Source organism: Cibotium barometz, chromosome 3, assembly GCF_041138505.1.
Source record: "Cibotium barometz isolate CiBa-2024 chromosome 3, ASM4113850v1, whole genome shotgun sequence".
Classification (NCBI taxonomy): Eukaryota; Viridiplantae; Streptophyta; class Polypodiopsida; order Cyatheales; family Cibotiaceae; genus Cibotium; species Cibotium barometz.
Genome location: NC_141048.1, coordinates 52598852 through 52619351, shown reverse-complemented (window position 1 = coordinate 52619351; position 20500 = coordinate 52598852). Strand labels below are relative to the sequence as shown.

The 20500-nt window shown below is 39.0% G+C and overlaps 1 protein-coding gene across 2 annotated transcripts; it reads right to left on the bottom strand.

The window, feature by feature from the left end:
- Positions 1 to 9180: 9180 nt before the first annotated feature.
- LOC147640245 (uncharacterized) lies at positions 9181 to 17765 on the bottom strand. 2 transcript variants are annotated; one of them, XM_086778448.1, is made up of 10 exons: positions 17609 to 17765; positions 17051 to 17241; positions 16524 to 16707; positions 16339 to 16425; positions 10643 to 10741; positions 10457 to 10555; positions 9916 to 10014; positions 9720 to 9818; positions 9522 to 9618; positions 9181 to 9479 (listed from the first exon to the last, which is right to left on the bottom strand). In XM_086778448.1, exons 2-10 carry the CDS (start codon positions 17230 to 17232, stop codon positions 9460 to 9462), a joined length of 966 nt encoding a protein of 321 aa, XP_086634574.1. In that variant the 5' UTR covers positions 17233 to 17241; positions 17609 to 17765; the 3' UTR covers positions 9181 to 9459. The 2 variants fall into 2 exon arrangements, with proteins under 2 accessions (XP_086634574.1, XP_086634566.1); XM_086778440.1 differs by having other exon boundaries at positions 9181 to 9618; positions 17609 to 17764.
- Between the last annotated feature and the right edge of the window lie 2735 nt (positions 17766 to 20500).

Here is a 20500-nt window from a genome sequence, read left to right as displayed (position 1 = left end):
CGTATTCACGCATACATAGATATACAGATATACAGATATACGTATGATGTGTGTGTGTGTGTATACATACATATACAGATATACGTATTCACATATATATATATATATATATATACACATACATATATATGTATATACATGTGTGTATGCACGTATATGTATATATACATATACATAAGAAGGTGGCTACCATTAGAGAGACTAGTCTATTTTGAAGAATCTGCATAAAGTTATATCATTTTTAGGTCTCTGGTTTCAACATAAAATTTGGGCATAATTTTTCTCTCATCACTTTTCCTTTGACCCTGATTCTCCCAAAAGCACATAGTTTTTCGTTGGGGTGATACTCAATGGATACCTTTTGATCATCTTAAATAGAGCTTAAATACCTCTTGACTACTACTCGTGTTCTCCAGCTCCCCGACTTCTCTAGACCTTTCTTCCTTGTTGTCCCAAATGCTAGTGGATCGGGCATAGGAGCTGTTTTAATGCAAGATGACCACCCCATAGCTTTTGAAAGTAGAAAGTTAAAACCTATTGAGCTTAATTATAGCACCTATGACAAAGAGCTTATGGTGTTCGTACATACACTTCGCATTTAGAAGCACTATCTCATGGGTTTCGAATTTTTTATCAAGATGGATTAGCAAAGCAATAAGCACTTGCTTAGTTAGTCTTTGATCTCAGACTGCTATATTAAATGGTTCGTGTTTATTCAAATCTTCCACCCTATAATCCAGTACCACCTGGCCATGCTAATGCACAATCATCTCATTGGAAGATTAGATCCATCTATGTTGAAAAAATGAGCAAAAATTGAGATCAAATTTTTCACATTATCAATGTTTTTTTTTTAATTTTTGAACCCTAAGAGTTGAGGGAGTGTGAGCTGAGGCAGGTGTGAGCTAAGGTAGGAGGCTTACACTACAACATATGGGGGGATTAACCTCACAACTTAGCCGTGCCACTAGTAGCCGGAGATGTTCACTAGTAGCTGTGCTAGTAGCGCGCCAGAACGTGGCAGTAAGCCACTGTGTGCCAAAAAAAAAAAGAGAGTCTTTAATGGACTTAACATTAATCCTCTTACATAATTATAAGTTTTTGAACAAATCTAAACTAGAAAAAATCATACTTGAGTGTTACATTGTTAATTTTATCAAACTAAGCTTGACTATATAATGACAACATCATTTTGTACATTGGAAAAATAATAGATCACAATTAAACTAGGTCGTGATGATGGTGATGATGTACAAAACCAAATATTCACGGTTGATTGTATCTTGAATCAAATCCATACATGCAAGCGAGTCTATCTCTAAATCCAATCTAAGGTTAGCAATGAGATCACAACCACTACTAGTGGTGGACTCCACATCATCATCATTATCATGATGTTCTGACTCCCTAGTTGTGGACAATGTAGATTTGTGGGGGCGGACCACCCTCTACACTAGTTTGTACAAAAAATCCACAATATGTGTACTATCTTCAACTCCCATGTGCTCATATGCATGATTGACTTGGTCTTCTACTTGAACCTCCATATCTTGCACTCTTGCCTCGTCTATTAACTCTTCAATGACTTCATCTTGGTCTTCTACTTGAACCTCCATATCTTGCACTCTTGCCTCGTCTATTAACTCTTCAATGACTTCATCTTGAAAAATAGACTTTGAACAAGGAACAATTTTTATAACATACCACCACTTCTTATCATCCATGTTTGGTTAGAATATGACCTATATATAATTGCTATTGAGAAGGAACGAATGTTAAGAAATATTAACCATGTTAATTACAAATGTTTGTATGTAATGATTCATAACTTAAATACGTGAAGTGCTAGTATGTACCTATTCACAACATTGAGGTAGTACAAAGCTATCTTTGCCTTGTGACCAAAACTTTCTTGAATGAATTGCTATTATTCCACTCGGATGCCTCTCTACAGTCACTTGGGGGCCATTGCACACGACATCTTTGAACCATTTGACATCCAATATGAAGATGTCACAAATGCCCTATATCCAACCTTTATGATATCTTCAATCATGGGATCGTCCCATCCCCTTGATTAAAACTATCCATTACACCAAATGTCCTATATACAACCTTTATGATATCTTCAATCATGCCATAATAATCAGGCATCCTCCCATCCCCTTGATCAAAACTAGCCATTACACCACAATCTTGTGTAGTTTTCTTGGAGTCAATTCCATTAGTGTGAAAATGTTTTCCTTCGCACCACATGGCATTGTAGATAGTACACTACAATTCTCATTCACTGCTCTCCTCCCAGGTACCCACTCCTTCTTCGTGACCTCCCTGAAGGATTTTTTCTATGGTTGAGATTTGGGGAGTGGTCTTCATATTTTGCCAACAAGGTTATGGATTCCATATAATGGTTTGAGGGGGTGGTCAACACGATGGTGTTAGAGGAGCATTGAGTGTTTGGGGTTACCTAAGCTGATGGCTTGTAAGTGGAGGAGGAGGCTTGAGATGTTGATAGGTATGAGGTGCCTCATCCACTAAGGGCATTTTAAGATCCCTCCTTATTATCCCTAATATGTAAATATATAAATTATTAGTAGAAGGGTCAAATTTTGAGAATGTGTCTGTAGAGAAGAATTTGTGTGAGACATGTACTTTGGAGAGAGAAAGTATTATAAGACTAAGAAATATTGAGAAAAGTGAAAAAAATAGTATAAAACCAAAGACATAAAGAAAAATTACAGTATCAACCTTAGAAAATTTACCATATATGATGGAATTTATAATAATAGATACATTGAAGGGAATATGACCATTCCTAATAGAATGAATTTACTCACTAGAAGTAATAATGGATGTTGAAACTTTCCAGCACTCGGATAAGTGCTATCATTAACATAATGACAACACTCAATGAAAGATGACTATTCACCGCCATAATTGTATCTATAAAGTAAGAGATATATTCCTAATTATGGAAATATTTCACCCAAAAAAAAACATACTATTAATCCTATCAAGGGTGAAAGCATTAGTGAATAACACCATATTTTCGAGATGGCCAAGCTTTACTTGAAGATTGATGGAGTTTTTCCATTACTTTAGGTAAGTAAACAAAAGTGGAAAGGAGATTAGTACCTGATTTAGATGGGGTGCATCGTTAGTGCTTGATTGTGGTGCCTAAAAGAATGGCTACGTGTAACCCTTGGTGTTTCCCTTCTATGGGTGTTGGTAGCGTAGCCCCTCTGTGTGGTTGTGTTGAGTGTAGCACCGCTCCCTTGGCAGGTGGGAAAAGAGTTGGTGGTGTAGCCCCACCGTATAACAAATAGCTATTCATAATCTTATGTGGAGAAATTGGATCCATAGCTATTCACGAAGCATGTGTCTTATGCAGAGAAATTGGGTCTATAGATAGAGCTGAAACGTTGCGAACCAAATACCCACGAAAGATAAACTTTTGTTTTGTTTTACATCTAGGTTTAATTAAAAGGAACTATAACTAAAGGGAGTTTAGAGGCCATATGAATCTCTTCTAGGATAAAAAATGTCGATTTAATTTAAGAGAATTTCCATGTTGCACCAAGTTACTTATGGAAACACCCATCCGAATGATATGCACAAGTGCACATATGCACCCTGCACATTCTTAAGTCATAACAATACGTTAGTGAGACAAAGGAAAATGTATAGCCTTTAAAAATATATATATAATAATAAAAAATAATGTTAAATTTTGAGTAAATAATAATAAGGAATTATGTGTAAAATAATAACACATATGTGCATATGTACACAAATCAATTAAATTAGGAAACTTTACATATAAGGGTTACATGAGAATTGTAAGGTGGAATGGTTTAGACTAAGAGTTCGGAGATAAAAAAAGGGTCCTTACATAAAAAAGGAGTGGTTTATATGAGATAGACTAAAAATATGTGGAGTTGTGTACATCCAAGCTAAATTTATATGAAAGAGATAAAAGCATAATAGTGAAAAGAGTGGTATGCATGTTTAATCACCAAAAATTAAGGAAAGCATAGATGAGGAATATGTGCAAGAGCTATTGTGAGCCTTCTAGTCACTTTCCAAAAAAAATAAAGGGAAGGGAGGGAGGATGATTTTCCACGCCTACTTAAAGAGAGTTGTGAAGTTCACCTAGATTACAATGTTGTACTTGCATTTGAGTTCAAATATTTACACACCTAATACACCCTTTTTTGTCATCTACAAAGTATTGGTAGTACTTCTATGTATTCGGGAGAGTATCTTCTAGGCGTTTTTTTAAAGAGGGAGCGTGCAGTACCTTACATTAACCCTTTACTCATCCCAAATCTCAAATTTTCCAAATATATTTGTGGTTACTTTTTGAAAAGCTATTATTCATGCTTATTTTCTTATTTGAAAATTAAATTTGATTATGATAATTCAACCTTTAACCTATTCTTGTTTGAATTCAATTTTTTTGCACAATTTTCAAGAACATAGAAATAGCTTTAGACCTTAGTTTACTCTTTTGTCAAATTTTCAAGCATATGCCATAGCATACCTTTGAAATTGATTGTTAGTTCTCAATTTAAGGTAGAATTGAAGATTAAGTGATAGATTAGGATGATTAACATAATTTTTTGAATTTAGAACAATATATTAGCTAATTATTTTTTAGAGAATATATAAATATGCATAAATTAAATTGAGGATTGGCCCTAGATGATGATATAATAATGTATGAATCTTGGATTTATGGTTATTATGTGTATAACTAGATTGTGAAATAAGGTGGATGAAATTTTTAGAGAGAGAAATTAAGTTAAAGCTTAGATTCTAGAGAGAAAATCTAGTTAAATAACCAAGTTATGGGTATAAATGGTGAATATGATCCATGATGCAATACTATAGGTTTATGCAAGGAGGTAGGGAATTCCATGCTACGAAGTGCTGACTATGATAGCCATCATCTTATTATCACACTCCGAAAGGGAGTACCCTTGGTTTTAGGGTAGTGAGTGTGTGAAAAGATCTCGTGGCCCTCTTGTCTATGTAGGAGCATTGTTGTACCCTTACAGCCTATCTGGAATCATTAAGAGTAAGGGTGAAACCTATTGGGAATTTTAGACCGTGTTTAGATTAGGTTTAAATCATGTTTAATTGATGTGATAAACTTATGAGATTAGTGATTATGGATTTTGATGGATCATTTCGTCTTGCGAGAACACTCCTTATGTTCAGATATATCTACGACTGTTTTATCTTGGATAACAAGCTTATCAACTAAGGGAGACATGATAGCCTTTTTTTTAAAACACTTATTGTCGAACCGTGGACAGCAAGAAAGGATTGCCTTAGCACGACACTTCGCACTGCTTTACTTTTATACTCATGTTGAGCAAAGACACCATTGGTTCCAAGGGCATACTGTTATCAATGCCTATTGTAGCCAGGATGGGATGCTTAGAGAAAATTTATGTCTGACCATGATCTTGTTTAGAATTAGAGTAGCACTTGAGCTGCATCTATATGGGCCTCTACATCAAGACTTTAGATCATATCAAAGAATTTATAGAATCATCAACTATTTCGTAGCACCTCCCAAGATAACTATCCCTCGTCGAGTCATGGATTGCATCTATCATGGCATTTTGACTACAGAATATGCTAGGACTATGCGTGAGAGAGCCGTGAGAGCTCAGATAAGAGTAGTGGAGAAAATTGAGGAGTCCTAAATTGGTGCATCTCCTTGTACATAAAGCAGTAGTGAAATAAAAACTTTTGTTTTCCTTTTATCTTGAGAAATGTACACTTTTTGTAAATAAGCTTGAGTAGGTTTCTAAATTATTATTCGATTCATGAGTGAAGTTTTCAAAGACAAGATAGTTCCAAGAATTTTTGTATTTCTTAGGTAATGGTCTTGAAATAATTAAAAATGAATAATTCGTGTTTGCCTTTTCCCCATGTTTCCATGAGAGAGTAATAAATTTTAATCATAATAATTCTCAACGAAGATAAAAATTGGACATAAGAAAAATGTCTACTTGGTTATCTAGACTTATAGTGGTTGATGAATGCCAACATAGAGTAGCATTCGCCTTTGAAAGATTATCCTCTAGTCCCTGTCTAGCTAAAGAAGAACATAAAGGACAACCTTTTCCACTCTAAACGACGCTTTCTATGGAGAGCCCGGAGAGAGAATCAAACAAATTTATCCTTTACATAGACTTAAGTTGTGCCCGAGAGAACCTTATTCTTGCAATGATTATGAAAAAGCTAAAGTTAGTGAAGAAGTATATTATACAAGAAGACCAATCCATGTCATTAAGAGAGTTTATTACAAGGCTAAATTCCTTGAGCTTTTACCTCCCACATCGTAAGTTTGTATACAATGACCGTGGAGCGAGCTTACATTGTTTGGAAGTCGTGCTGGAGATTAATAAGGTAAAAAGATTTAAAAAATAAATCAATTAAAAAATATTTTACATAGAATAGCTAATAAAGGGACCATGTTAGCAAATGACTTATGAATGGACGCATGCTCTTCTTATGGCTCACAACCGAACCATAACCAATACTCAAGGAGTGGTGAGCATAACTTTTGTGCATCTGGCCTCGGATAGAGATATTGTAGAATGACGTTATTTGGTGTTCAAAGAATATTACTTTGGTCAACTCTACCAACATCTTTTCTTATGGTCGTCTTGTAAGATGTTCTAGGAGAAAATTTCTAGTGGAAATAAGTTTGGATCATTATTCCTTCTATGCATCGAACCTTAGCCTATCAATAATGATAATGGAGAAATTAGACTTAGTGGAAGAATACCCCACTGCACTTAGATGAATACATCGCTAGGCTTTAACATCTCTCATTGTATTTATCTCGAGTAAAGTTTGTAATGTTGGATATTATCACCTCCCTCAAACCTCTAGAAGAGGATCTTTGATGATGAAATAAATTTAGTAAATACAAAAAAACTTTTTACCCCTCTATGTATCTTATTTGAATAAAGATTGAAAGTTGGAAAAAAAACGTCACGGTGAATTTTTCTTGCTTGGCTAGGAATCATGCCAATCGTGCCAATTGCAATCAAGCTAATCTCATAGACGATAATGAACCATTTGATCACGATGTTGTATGAGAAGCCGTGCATAAAGCTCAACTGAGATCGGGAGAGGAAAAGAATCTCGAAGAAGTCGTGGAGTATTGGATCGAATCTACGGATGAGTACTTCGACGTAACGAGATACAATATGTAAACTAGCTTTGGCTTGACTGAAAGTCATTGGAGTAGCCACGGTTAGATGGAAAATTTATTGTGATACCAATAGGCTAGATCAAAATGACATGTCATGGGATAATATGAGAGCTTATCTTCACGATCGATTTTGTCCACCTCGTTTCGAGAAGATAAGATGGATGAATTCTTGAAAGTACACCAGAAGGGCAAGACTATAGAAGAGTATCACCACACATTTGCTAATTTTCTTTGCTTTTCCCTCCTCTACTAAAGCTGAACCCTCCATTAGACATATAGGTCAAGAATCCTAAGCCAACATCTCTTTCAAAAGCCATCAAGATGGCAAAAGATTTTACTAAGGCCTTTCCATGTAAATATTTTTACAAGTCAGCATTGCCGTATCTATCAAAGAGGAACTTATCCCAAAGATCTGCACCAAATCTTGCAAACCCTAAGAGGAGTCGTGGATCAAATGAAAGTCAAGGACCAAGATTCAATGGTCCTAAAGGTGGGAGGAGTTAACAACCCTAGATGTCTACCCCAAGTGTTCCCTTTCTATCTTTCTATCTGAAGCTCAGAGGAATACTTTACGTCAAACTAATGCGTGTTTTAAGTGTAACAAACACATCCAAGGCTCCAAAACCGTACTATGACCTCTTAATCAACACCGGGCAATATGTTCAAGTCGAGAATTTACCTTAGTCTTGCCAAAGCATGCATCGTTGAATCTTGCCTTACAGACATGAATATAACTTTCCTATGTGGGTGCACTAGATTGTCTGACTCGTCCTCACTCCGTTGTACATCGGAATGCTCCTTGCTAATGGAATGAAGGTAGAGTTCTCTATGCCTAAATGGAGGCAAAAAGAGATGGTTCTTCGTTGGTTCTCTCTCACAAAAGGCGAGGAATCAAGGAAGAGCTAATGCATGCAAAAAAACCTACAACTAATCTATCAAACATGCAAGATTTAATAGCATACATGCAAGCACGAAGAGAGAAAAGAAGAGCTCACAAGTAAACTATTGCAAGGGAATGATTATGTATTGCTTGTTGTTAAAATGACTTATATACAAATGACTTTTTGATTATGTATTGCTTCTTGTTAAAATGACTTATATACAAGTGACTATTTTTCACACTAGGCTGGCCAAACTTAAAAACCACCTGACCTCTATTACTAGTCTTAAGCAAGTATGTATACAAAGTCCATACACTTTTCCTATTTGACATTAAGGACAGGGTAAGGCTGCTTCATATGTTCCAACACCGTCTTATAAAGATAAGTGCCCGTCTGAGGAGCGATTAAGATGGCAAAGCACCTTATAGTAGTTTGAGCAGGTGAAACCTTGTTAACCTCCAAGGTGGTTAACAACTACATTGTAGATTGGAACGTGTCCTATGAGAAGAACCAATGACCGAATCCAAGACTAACTCTATCCCTACTCCAATGCTAGTCTTGAGGATTCCCAATGCCTCAGTCTCTATCCAAAGTGTAAAGAATATAAGGTGAATGTATGGAAGAGAGCCTCCAACATCAACGGGGTTGGACCAAATGCTTGCAAGGACAATCTTGGAAGGCACCATCTTACTCCAAAACATGTGTATAATCTCTCTATCCTCCTCTCCTAAGTGATGTATGAAAAGAGGTGATCCGGTTGATTTTGTCACTTGATACATTTACTTAGGTGTCACTTTAACTGCACTAGGGTGTGTACCCAAAAAGAGTCAGAGACGGCACCCTGTATGAATCTCTTTGAATAAGGCCCCTGGTGCTCCGACTTGGCAATTCACCAGCGCATACAACGCCATGAACCCCCAAATCAGAAGTGGTGGGGAGAGAGAGAGAGAGAGAGAGAGAGAGAGAGAAGGGGCGGGAGGGAAGGGGCGGGAGGGGGGGGGGTGTGCGAGCGCGCACTGGGCAGGGAACGGTAAGGCATTCCCACCAGAAAAGCAAACATCAAAATGAAACATCTTAAGGGTGATGGGTATGACTCCCTTGACAAAATCACATAGCACATAGAGGGCATCTAGTCAAACAGGTCCTTGAGTTAGTTCCAGAATCTGGACTTGAACTGAGCCTTCTTTACAGAATTTAAGCTTGAATGCATCCACAATGTCTGTTGTAGCAAAGTTTACTCCCCACTGATACGCCCATATCTGAAGACTCGAAGATGGAAGATGCCAGACATGGGACAGTTTTGTTACAATTTGAGCCAATCTCTTGGCATGATGGCATTTAAGCCATCCCAATAGTTGACCAAGATTGGCATAACCACATTTAAGCCATGCCAATAGTTGGCCTCTCCTTTGGAAACCTCTTAAGACCTTTGGCCACCTCAATAGAATTAAATCCTCTCCCTAAGGAGAAACAAAGATCAAGTGCCGTCAACCCATCCTGAAAACAAAAAATACATATTCTCCACTCCTCAATCAAATGAGCAAGTTTAACACACAAACAATTGTGGGTGTGCACTGAGATTCCTTATAAAATCTGACCTTGTTTGTTAGTGTCTTATCAGCACCACTCATGAGTAGCAGTCTCACAATGTCGGCCCTCCCGGTCAGAACAGCCAGATGCAATGGTGTCCAACCATACTGCAGATTTACATCATCACAAGTGACTTCTTGTCACAGTGAAGGAAAATTACCCCAGAAGCAAAGAAACGCAAGCATAGGTTTGCAACTGTCTAACCTTATCAGAAGAGTTCACATCAACCCCACAATGGAGAAATGATCTCACCAAGTTCATAGATCCCGTTTGAACACTGTAATGTAATAATGTTGCCCCTCCCTGATACATAAGCAAACACATGTCCAGATGCAGCACAAGCTACAATAATCAGTTCACACTTCTTCCGTACCTTGATTCTACATGTTTAAAATGACAATAATACTTAATAGAAGTGTGTGCATGTGTGCGTAACACATACACATAATCATGCATACATACACACATGCATGTATGGATACATACACAAAGATATAGATACGTACATAGACAGATACATACATATGCATGCATATGTATGCACATATAGATACATAAATATATACATATGCAAGCACGCACACACAACATAGGTATGCATGTATGAATCTTTGTATGTATGTATGTATGCATGTATGTGTGGGTAGATGTTTGCATGTATATGCATTGATCATAACCAGGAGTGCAGAAACCAGCCTTTTTATAAGAAAAATGTTCTTATGTCACCAAACAAAATGACACTTACATTGTCACGGATAGTAACATCTGCTTGTGCTCTAAGAAGTTGATTCACGATTGTCTCTTTCCTAGCCAGCACTGCCCTCTGTAGTGCGCTATATCCATCCTGCAAAACCAAACCAATCAGATCAGACATGACTTGATGTGGAGCCTGACGTCAGTAATCAAAAAAAGATGCGGGACGGCAAAAGACCTTGTCCAATGCATTCACATCAGCATTCTGCTTCAGCAGTCGGTCCACATAAAATGAATCCCCTGAAGTTGCCAATGTATGCAACAGTGGCCATTTTTCCTGCAGGAAACATGGGCGGATTGTCAAGAGTTCACAACCACAATTTAATGTAAAGATGATATTTGCCCCCTAAGCCGAAGGCCATGATAGCACATTTTACCAATGCCCACAGATCTTAAAGAACCCAAACAGTCCTCATCCTTCAGCCTTCAATATTCTCCTCAACACTGTTTGTTCTCATCCCTGCACATACTCCGCTCTAAGCATGCTCAGCCCCTGGCTTTGCTATACAAGCTGAATTTAGGCTGCTCACGGCTGTAAACAGCTCCCCAAATAGCTGCCCAAACCTGCAACTTGTTCTGCGATGAATTCCTGGTTGCCCTTGATGTTCATTTACTTTCTCTTCCTGGCCTGCACGTTCTCGTAAGTGTTTACCTCCCAGCACGGAAACCTCCTACCATGGATGTGTCCCTAGTCTATCCTACATGTCAGATCACTCAATGACTCTGTCCCTTTATAAATTAGGGCTCGCAATGGTTAATCTACCCAGTACTAGCCATGGCACATGTGACTAAGGCCTAATGCATGTGGCATCCCCTCCTCGTTATCTTCAAGCACAAAACCCAAAACTCACTTTGACATTCAAACAGGAAACCCAAATGTCCACCTTGACATTCCTCGGGGATCATCTAATGTTCAATCAGGTCCACCTTTGAGTCTTCAATTTGCAATAAGAACAGATTGTAACATGCAAAAGCCTACATATACTTTGATAAATACTTTCAGCCCTTTGTTCTTGCCACCACATATGATGTATTTTGCTTTATTGAAATTTGAATGAGTAGACTGACAAACTTTTGGCTGTAAATAGCCAGGATTGAATTGACTACAATTTCCACCTCGCCTTTAGCCCCTTCTTGGCGGTCTAAGCCCTTGGACTTCAGCACTTGCAGAGAATATGAGATGAGATGTGCAAGAGGCTGTCCATCGCTTATATATACCGCATACATGCTGGTCAGTTTGATCTGACTGCTGTCGGCCTGTTTATCTGCTCACGACTAGGGGAAAATAGAATTAAATGCTAGTGCTTGTTCCCACATGTGATATTAGTTCCTCTTGCTACTGGCCTACAGCCCTTTTGTTGGCCAACACGGCTCCACGGGGCCACATAGGGCTTTCTTAAGGCCTAAGCTTTGGCCTATGGCTAGCCTTCATATACATGGCCTCCTTGGTAGCTCTTGAACAAGCCTTTCATGGCTGTCCACAAGATAGCTTTCTACAAAACCTATCTCCTGACCTAGATTGGTGGATCTGATGCTCTTTATGGCTGAAGCCATGCTTGAAGCAGTGCAAAAGAATCTGTTGTGGAACCATCACCTCAACTTCATCAAAGATATTAGGTACCGGTTCATCTTGGACATATGTGGGAGCCTAGGAGGACACCTTGTTGATCTTCTTCAGAATGTAAAAAGGTCCGAAACTCTGAAACAACAACTTTGGACATCACTTGCCCACCTGTTTCAACCTTTGTTTCATAATCCTAAAATATACCCAATCTCCTTCCGAGAATTTCACATCCCTTCTATCCTTGTTTACGTGCTGAAGATCGGCCTCTTGTGCTTTGGTCAACCTGTCTTTCACAGACTCCAAAATCTCCTAGTAAGACTCCATCAATCAGTTCATCAAGCACTGAAGACAATATGCTCGTTAATAATGACTGGAATGGTCTTCCAACTGCTCCTCATATGGAGTCCTCCTAATAGCGGAAGAAAAAGAGTCATTCAGAACAACTTGAACCAAAGGCGAAAATTGTTCCACTTACCTTGATGATCGCGTCAAGCGCTGAAGATGATGTCCTGGTCAATAATGCCTGGAACGGTCTTCCAAATGCTACCTCCGAGACTTACCAAGGGTCAAATCATGCACATCCATTCAGTAAACCATGTACATTCATAAGAAACTTTTTTGTACCATATAAATACAAGAAAACCTTGACACCAACTATCTCTCTCTTCTTCTCTCTCCTCTATCTTAATCATGTTTTATCAGCATCTTGTTCTTAATCAGGCTTAGGGTTGTGGATCAATACATCAAGGCTCCCGCGCATGCAACAGCCTTCCCCTAATCTCAGGGCTCCCCAACCCTGACCAGATTAGGACCTAATCCTGAGGATTAGTGTTAGGTACATAACACATATGGAGTAAGACTAGGAGTAGCAAACTATTGGCATCCACTATCGGCAGCGCAATGAGGGCCAGCATCAATGATAGCGTCAGGACCAATTCCAACACTAGCACTCACCTCGCCACCACCAAGGCACCCCCCTTGCCGAGCGGCGAGGGCCCTCATACATCAACACTTCAACTAAATGTTGTAGCATGCATCCCAAATCTGTACCCTTATCTTGTTCCGTTCATAACTTGAGCTAGAGAACTCTAAATCCAATGTTTTGTCTAAACACATCTACGCAAAACAAGATTATGTTTGTCACAATACAATCGGTTTCTCAGCAAGTTATTGCTGTTTGGGGAAACTGCAGTTTAGCTCAGCTTAAGCTTGAGCTGGAGGCACTAAAGCTGAGCCAGAAGTCTCAAAAGGAAGAAAGCACTTTGGCACAACTTAAGGAGATTTGAGGATCTCAAGTCTTGGTGTGCACTGTGTCAATCTCCGGGGCATGCCAACTCAAAACGTTCCAAGCGGAAATACTACTCCTGTGAGAAGAACAAGCATGAGGATAAGGATTGTTAATATAATGGTGATATTACCTAACAGGTTTAATTGTGGTTATGAGAAGGTTATGAGCATTAAGGCAAAGCACTCTGAGAGGTGGTTGGTGTCGAAGGTGAAGATAAGCAGAGAGTGGGCTGCCGTCCCGATGGTGTGATGTAGCAAAGAGTGGGCTGCTGTCCCAATGGTGAGAGTTGAAGAAAAACGCTGAAGTGCTCTATGTAGCAGAGGGGTGAGCTGTGATAAAACGCTGATATGCTGATGTAAACGCTGATGATGTGTTGAATTATGCTGATGTAAAACGCTGATGGAAGCGCTGATGTAAAACACTGATGAATGCTGATGTAAAATGCTGATGTAATGATGTGAGGTGTGAATGCTGAATGTAGCAGAGGGGGCTGCTGTCCCACGGGGTGGCCTGTAGCAGAGAGTGGGCTGCTGTCCCGTGACGTGGCCAGATGAGAAAACGCTGAGGTGCTGTCCTGTCAGGCGAGGATGATGAAGCTATGTGATGTACAGCCCGGCAGAAGCAGCAGCAGCATATGAAGTGGTACCGGGTATGATCAATGATGTGGTACACTCAGGTGAATGATGAGGCAAAGCTATATATACTAAGGGGGAGTGCTGGTCGGCCAGCGTAAAGGCTGTCAGCCAGCAGCTAAGACAAAAATCCCCAAATAAAACCAAAAATTCCCAGAAAATTCCCTTTTTAGGGCTGGACAAAAAGCTGTTTTCACACCCCCCTCCCCTCCCGCTATGGGTTCACTAGAACGTTCCAGTTCAGTATCTCAACGACCTTTGTGGGGTCCAACTGAATACCTATGAAGCTAACGATAAACCCAAGGTAGTGTACCTTGAGCAAAAAGAACTCCAACTTTTTCTCATTCACATAGATACTACTGCTTTCCAACATCTCATCACTTTGACTACATCAACCTCATGTTGCACTTCTGAAGCTGATGTTGTTGCCGCTCTTGGTCACGTCCTTAGCATCGAACTTCAGCTCCATCTGACACATAGCCATCTTGTGAGCATGTTCAAGCTTATGTTGCTCAATAGCAAAAGCATGCTCCAGGGATAAAGGAGGAGTTGGAGAAGGGGGTCGGGGTGCGGGTGGCTGTTGGACAGCCGGCCCATCGGATGCAAAAGCATTGTCGATCATAGCTTGAAAAATCTGCAACAGCACACTGACCGCAAGTAAACCATCCATCACTATGGATGTGGGCTGCTCTTAAAGGATGCCCTGCAGCACTACTAGAAGAAAAATTTCCGCAGTGAATTCTAGACCAAGTGTCAAAACTCTGATACCAATGTAGCATGCGGAAGACTTGGAGTAGAATCGTTAACTTAATTAGATCACAAATTCAGCACTTGAACTTGACGATTTCATATGCACAAATGAAAGAGAGAAGCAGGAGAGAGTACACTGTATTGGGTCCCAAATAACCCACCTATGAAGGGCCCCCATCGTGAAGGTGTATTTGCGTGTACTGTTGAATGTGCAAGGGACTGACTGGGGGATGCAAATTCAGACCAAACACTAACGTGGACACTTGCAAAAGAACCTGGAAGAGAGCTGTCCTGGCCGTCCTTCCTTCTATATTGCAAAGTAACACCTGGTTACTTGCGTTGACATCCTGAAAACCTCCTACATGCTGCATTTTAGGAAACATCCTTGTCGCTCCAATGGTAGCTTTCCTTATACTGTCTCTGAAACAATCTTCATTATGGCCTGAAAATCCATTTAGAACATCTAAGGGACACTTGTTTTCTCCTTGTCCCTAACCAAAAACCAAGTACATAATGATGGATTCCTTTATTGCTCTGGAAATATATTTGTGGCATAGAGCTAAAATTGAATCCCTTGGAAGGCCCACATCTATTGCATGGTCTCTTACATATAACAGTAATCTTCTTTGTCTGATAATCCTTAGAAGAATTTATCCATGTATGCCGCAGAATGTCAAACAAACATCACAGCACAATCAAAAAGTCCTCTGAATCTATTTATTTCTGAATATGACTTCACAGCTTTCCAACAACTGGCACTACATCCACTTTCTTCCCTTCAAAGTCCAAACTAGCCTCCATAAGAATTCCCATCTATGGCTCATCCATGCCAATGGCAGCTGCCATTACACATGAAATAAGATTATCAGAGAAAAATCATCAAACATGAAAAGAGCTTGCTGATCTTAGCTGATCCCAGGCTGTGCATGACCTGCGATTTTCTATCAGCTATTTGTTATTTTCCTGTACATCTGGTACTACGTTTACAATTCTCCTCCTTAGCCTTAGCAATCTCTGGGCATTCAGGATATGTGTGATCTTTACTACCACACTAAGGCATCTACCTTCACGTATGTAAGTTGGTTTTTGTTCTTGTGAGTTTTTGTTCTTGTGAGTCCTCGCACATATTCCTTCCCCCCCCCCAGATTCTTTTCTGATCCATTTCTCAAAGATTTTGAGTTCTTGGTTTCCTTATGAGCAGGCTGCCCTGATTTTAGGCTTTCACTTTGAGTATATGGGGCTTGGAAACAAACACATACTTGAAGATGCTTCAGGCTACTCTTGCCCACTCATACCCATATGCACTGGAAATCAATACTATAAGCCCAAAAAGTCATGCTAGTTGTCCAGCTTTTCAATGCCCCACTTTCAGCCTACACAAAGACTGCTTACTTTAGACTTCTGACTCCAAGGGAGCAATTAACCATTTCCTCGAAAAGCCCAGATTTCTAAGAGAAGTGCACATTCACTTAAATAGATAGAACATTACCCATGCTATAGAATCATGAATGCAAACTTACAGAAAGAAGTTTTTTAAGTCAGGCCGCTGTTTGTTCAGAGCTTAAAACCAGCTTCCAAAGAGTGGTATACATTCACTTAAGTAGATAGAAAATTAACCATGCTACAGAATGCCAACTTACAGAGGAAAGTTTCTCCAAGTCAGGTTTGCTTCTGTTCAGAGCATATCTCTCCTCAGAAGTAAACAGTAAAGCAGGTTTAGACTCTTCCTACACCACACAGATTTGCCATGGCAGAGGACGTCATAAATTGAGTTTACAATGAATATAACCATGTATATTAAACTAGCAAGACATCAATATAGAACCTCATATGCTTGGAGTCTGTCTTCTAGACTCTTGGTAAAATCCTGAAGCGTTATTTTTCCTTTCTGGAGACGGGGATTTATAGGCTTAGCCCTTCGGTGCTTGGATTCTGTGCCACATCGTATTTCCTCATCTTCAATTCTTGCTGTTGCATTTGTCTCATTATCATCTTCAATTTTGAACTTGCTGCCTGAAACAAAATACCATTGTAATGGGCCGTGTACCACTGTAATAGGCCATGTACCATTTTAACAGGCCATATGCCCGGATAGAGGTCAGATAATTTACTTACACAACTGAAAGCACGCCAGAGACATACCACATGTGCCGTTAAAGATCAAATGATTTACTTAAACAATTGAAAACATGCCCTGCTAGAGATTACATTATTTACTTGAAACATTTGAAAAGACTGAAACAAAACATGCTATGCAGATACACCAGACACACCACATGGGACCACAAGAACCTTCTCTATTATTTATGGGTAAGCTCCCTTAGTGTGCTGCATGTGATAGAATCACAAAACTTGCCTTGTTCTTCTTCGGAGCCTTCAGAATCCGAATCAACACTTGGAAGTGAGCAGCATACATGTCTCCCATGGCAGTATGGGATGGAGCTCCTTGACTTCCACGGCAATGGCAAGCCGATGGGGCGTTCAGACCAAATGCTTCCAATGGGGTTGCATCTGTATGAACTCTCAAGCAGCATTTTGGTAGCCTGGACACATTGACACGAAACATTATGTCAGCCTTGCTTTCTAACCCTAAGAAACAGCCACACCCTTTTCTTTGCAGTAGCCCATATCACTAAAAAGCCTGCTGAGATGAGCTCTATGGGCTGCTGAAGTTAGGGTTTAGACGTTTGTTCCCGTGCAGAAAAAAGCTGTTGTAAAGGTGCCCCTCAAATTGCTATGGGGCATCTCAAATTCAACGAGCTATCAGCAAATTAACCTCCAAATAATTGGTGCCCATTAAATTCACCCAGAAAAAAAAAATGCATACATATCAAATTCCACAAATTAGATAAATCTTAGGCATTCAACAGAGAGGGGGGAAAAACAAACAAACAAACAAGCAAACCATACCCTCACTATGTCCTGCAAAACGGAAAAGTGAGATCACTCCAATGGGTCAAAATTTCCCATTTCTTCGCATAGATTCAATGACAATGTTGCAGGAATCTAAAATAATTTGTCGTAAATTTTTATTTAGCACCAGCAGAGCCCCCCCCCTCTCTCTCTCTCTCTCTCTCTCTCTCTCTCTCTCTCTCTCTCTTAAATAGTTTTTTTATTTTATTGCAAGGAAACTCGTTTATAACTAATTAAAAGGGCACCTCCTTTTTTTTGTTTTGAGATTTTTTGAGAGCTTTTTTTAGAGCCTAGGGTTATGCATAAATCATGTAATTACTTTTTTCCATCTTTTTTGAGTTGATGTGTTTTTTCAACTTAAGCAACAATCCACCTTGATCGAACCATATTTAAAGTAAATGATGCAAACGACATTTTATTACATACATGAACATAAGTTTGATATGTAGTTTTACTTGGACTAGCTTTTCCTCCATCTTTGGATCTGATCCCCAAGGATACTTCTGCTACCACACCATATATAACTGAAAGCAAAAGCGAGCGAGCATGAACAATAAAGTTTAATAAAAGGGTCTCAAAAAGTGGAAGATCCTATCTTGGATTGGTAGAGTCTCTCATCTTTGGATCACGTAGATTCCTCTAGGATAACTCCTAATACAACTAAGAGTATCTAAGCTAGGAATGATGGGTTGATGCGTAAACATGTTCACATTCTGATGCATCCCTAGGACACATAGAAAAATGAAGTAGATTTGTTTGCAAGCAAGATATAGCCTATTCCCCATTACTCTCTTTTGAAAATGTGGGCATCTGTAGTAAGGTTGGTCCTTCATATGCACATCATGATGGATACAAGACAGAGCTTGTAGATCTGACATGAACGATCACATTCTCTAAAGGTTCTACAATTGTCTCACCCATGACGCCAAGTACTATGGATAGAGCTATGTTAATTCTTTTAGCTACCTCTTTGGATATTCCATGCCTTCATTTTGATCTCCATTGTACAAATGAGGTGGCTCCAAGATCTTGTTACTGTATAGTTGGACCTCCCTCATTATCATTGTGTGTAGGACTCATGACCATAGCAACCTATGAAATGAATGTGGAAGATACAACAACCCAAATTCCTTTTTAGGATATGTTCAATACCATGAAGCAATGTGGCTTTAATAATATAAATGTATATGGTTTCAATGCGGTAAGAGCAATGTATAAAATTATGAAGGGGCAAGAAATCACCAACACACCAAAATTACATAAAGAAAGAAATATAAATGTATATGGTTTCAACGTGGTAAGAGCAATGTATAAAATTATGAAGGGGCAAGAAATCACTAGGAGTAGAGTTTGTACCAACACACCAAAATTACATAAAGAAAGAAATATCTACAACAAGAGCATCTTTCCATGTGTGAAAAGTGGAGGACATGCATATAGATAGTCATGGTGTTATCTTGTCATGGTATGCAAGGTCCATATGGTCCAATACGACTCCACGTGATCTCTATGTGCTCAATATTGCATGGTGTGCCATGTATAGTCTATATACTATATGTATATGATCAGAATAAGATGGCACTCATGATCCTAACATGTTGCGGATTATTGTGATGTAGCCTAGTGACAGCCCATACATGTTAGAAAACACTCCATGTGATCTTTACATGCTTGCTATTGTCCTGACATGGTAGGTATCATCCATACACATTTTAAAAGAGTTGTTCCTAATACTTACATAATTGATAGTGACACAATGTGGACTCTATAGTGGCATATAGTCCAACTATGATGAGATTGTCATGGTGGTGCTCTATACATGCTTCCTATTATCACATTGTGGTCTACACAGTCCATATGGTCTACGTCCATAGTTTGAAAAGATTCCATTGATCTTTACATGCTTGGTATATGGAATGTGGTCTACACAGTCCATATCGTCTACATCCATAGTTTGAAAGGATTCCATTGATCTTTACATGCTTGGTATATTGTCTAAGTATGTTTGTACATGATCAAAATGTACTTAGAGTGATGTCTACATGCTTGGTATTGTCCATGTATCTATACATGATCAAAATGTACTTAGAGTGATGTCTACATGCTTGGTATTGTCCATGTATCTATACATGATCAAAATGTATTTAGAGTGATGTCTACATGCTTGGTATGGTATGGATGTGCGTAGTAGTATGGACATAATATGCTTTGTATGATTCACTGGGGTTATCTATGGCCCGTGCTCGGTATGGTATGGATGTGCTTAGTATGGACATAATATGCTTTGTATGATTCACGTGGGGCTATGTATGGCCCGTGTGTGCTTTGTATATTCCGCATGTGTTATACATAATTTGTATATGTGCTTTGTATAGACCGCATGTGGTGAGTATGGTTTGCATGTGCTATGTATGTCTCATACATGCTTTGTATGGACTGCATGTGTCTGTATTATCTGCATGTGCTTTCTATGGACCATATGTGCTATACATTGTCTATGTGTGCTTTGCATAAGCTATAATGAATCATTTGTATGTTCTTCACATAGTTTGAATGTGCTTTGTATGGACCATATGTGCTTCATATAATCTAAATGTGCAATGTATGGAATATGTATGTACAGTATATAATTTATATGGAATATGTATGTACATTGTATAATTTATATGGGATCTGTATGGTCCGCATGTGCTTTTTATGGACCTTATGTGCTCTATTTATTTGTATCTATATTGACCACATGTGCTATGTATCATCTCTATGGACCACATGTGCTCTCTATGGCCGTATGTGGTTTGTATGGGATGTGCGTGCTCTGTATAATATATATATACATTGTATATGTTTTGTATGTTATGCATGGTGTATGTGCTCTATATGATTTATATG

Coding starts and splice junctions, on each gene's coding strand:
- LOC147640245 (XM_086778448.1), bottom strand. CDS start 17,232: ATGCTGCTTGAGAGTTCATACAGATGCAACCCCATTGGAAGCATTTGG. Junction 16,426..16,523: donor ACAGACTCCAAGCATATGAG/GTTCTATATTGA, acceptor TGTGTGGTGTAG/GAAGAGTCTAAACCTGCTTT. Junction 10,742..16,338: donor ACTTGGAGAAACTTTCCTCT/GTAAGTTGGCAT, acceptor TGTTTCCTGCAG/GAAAAATGGCCACTGTTGCA.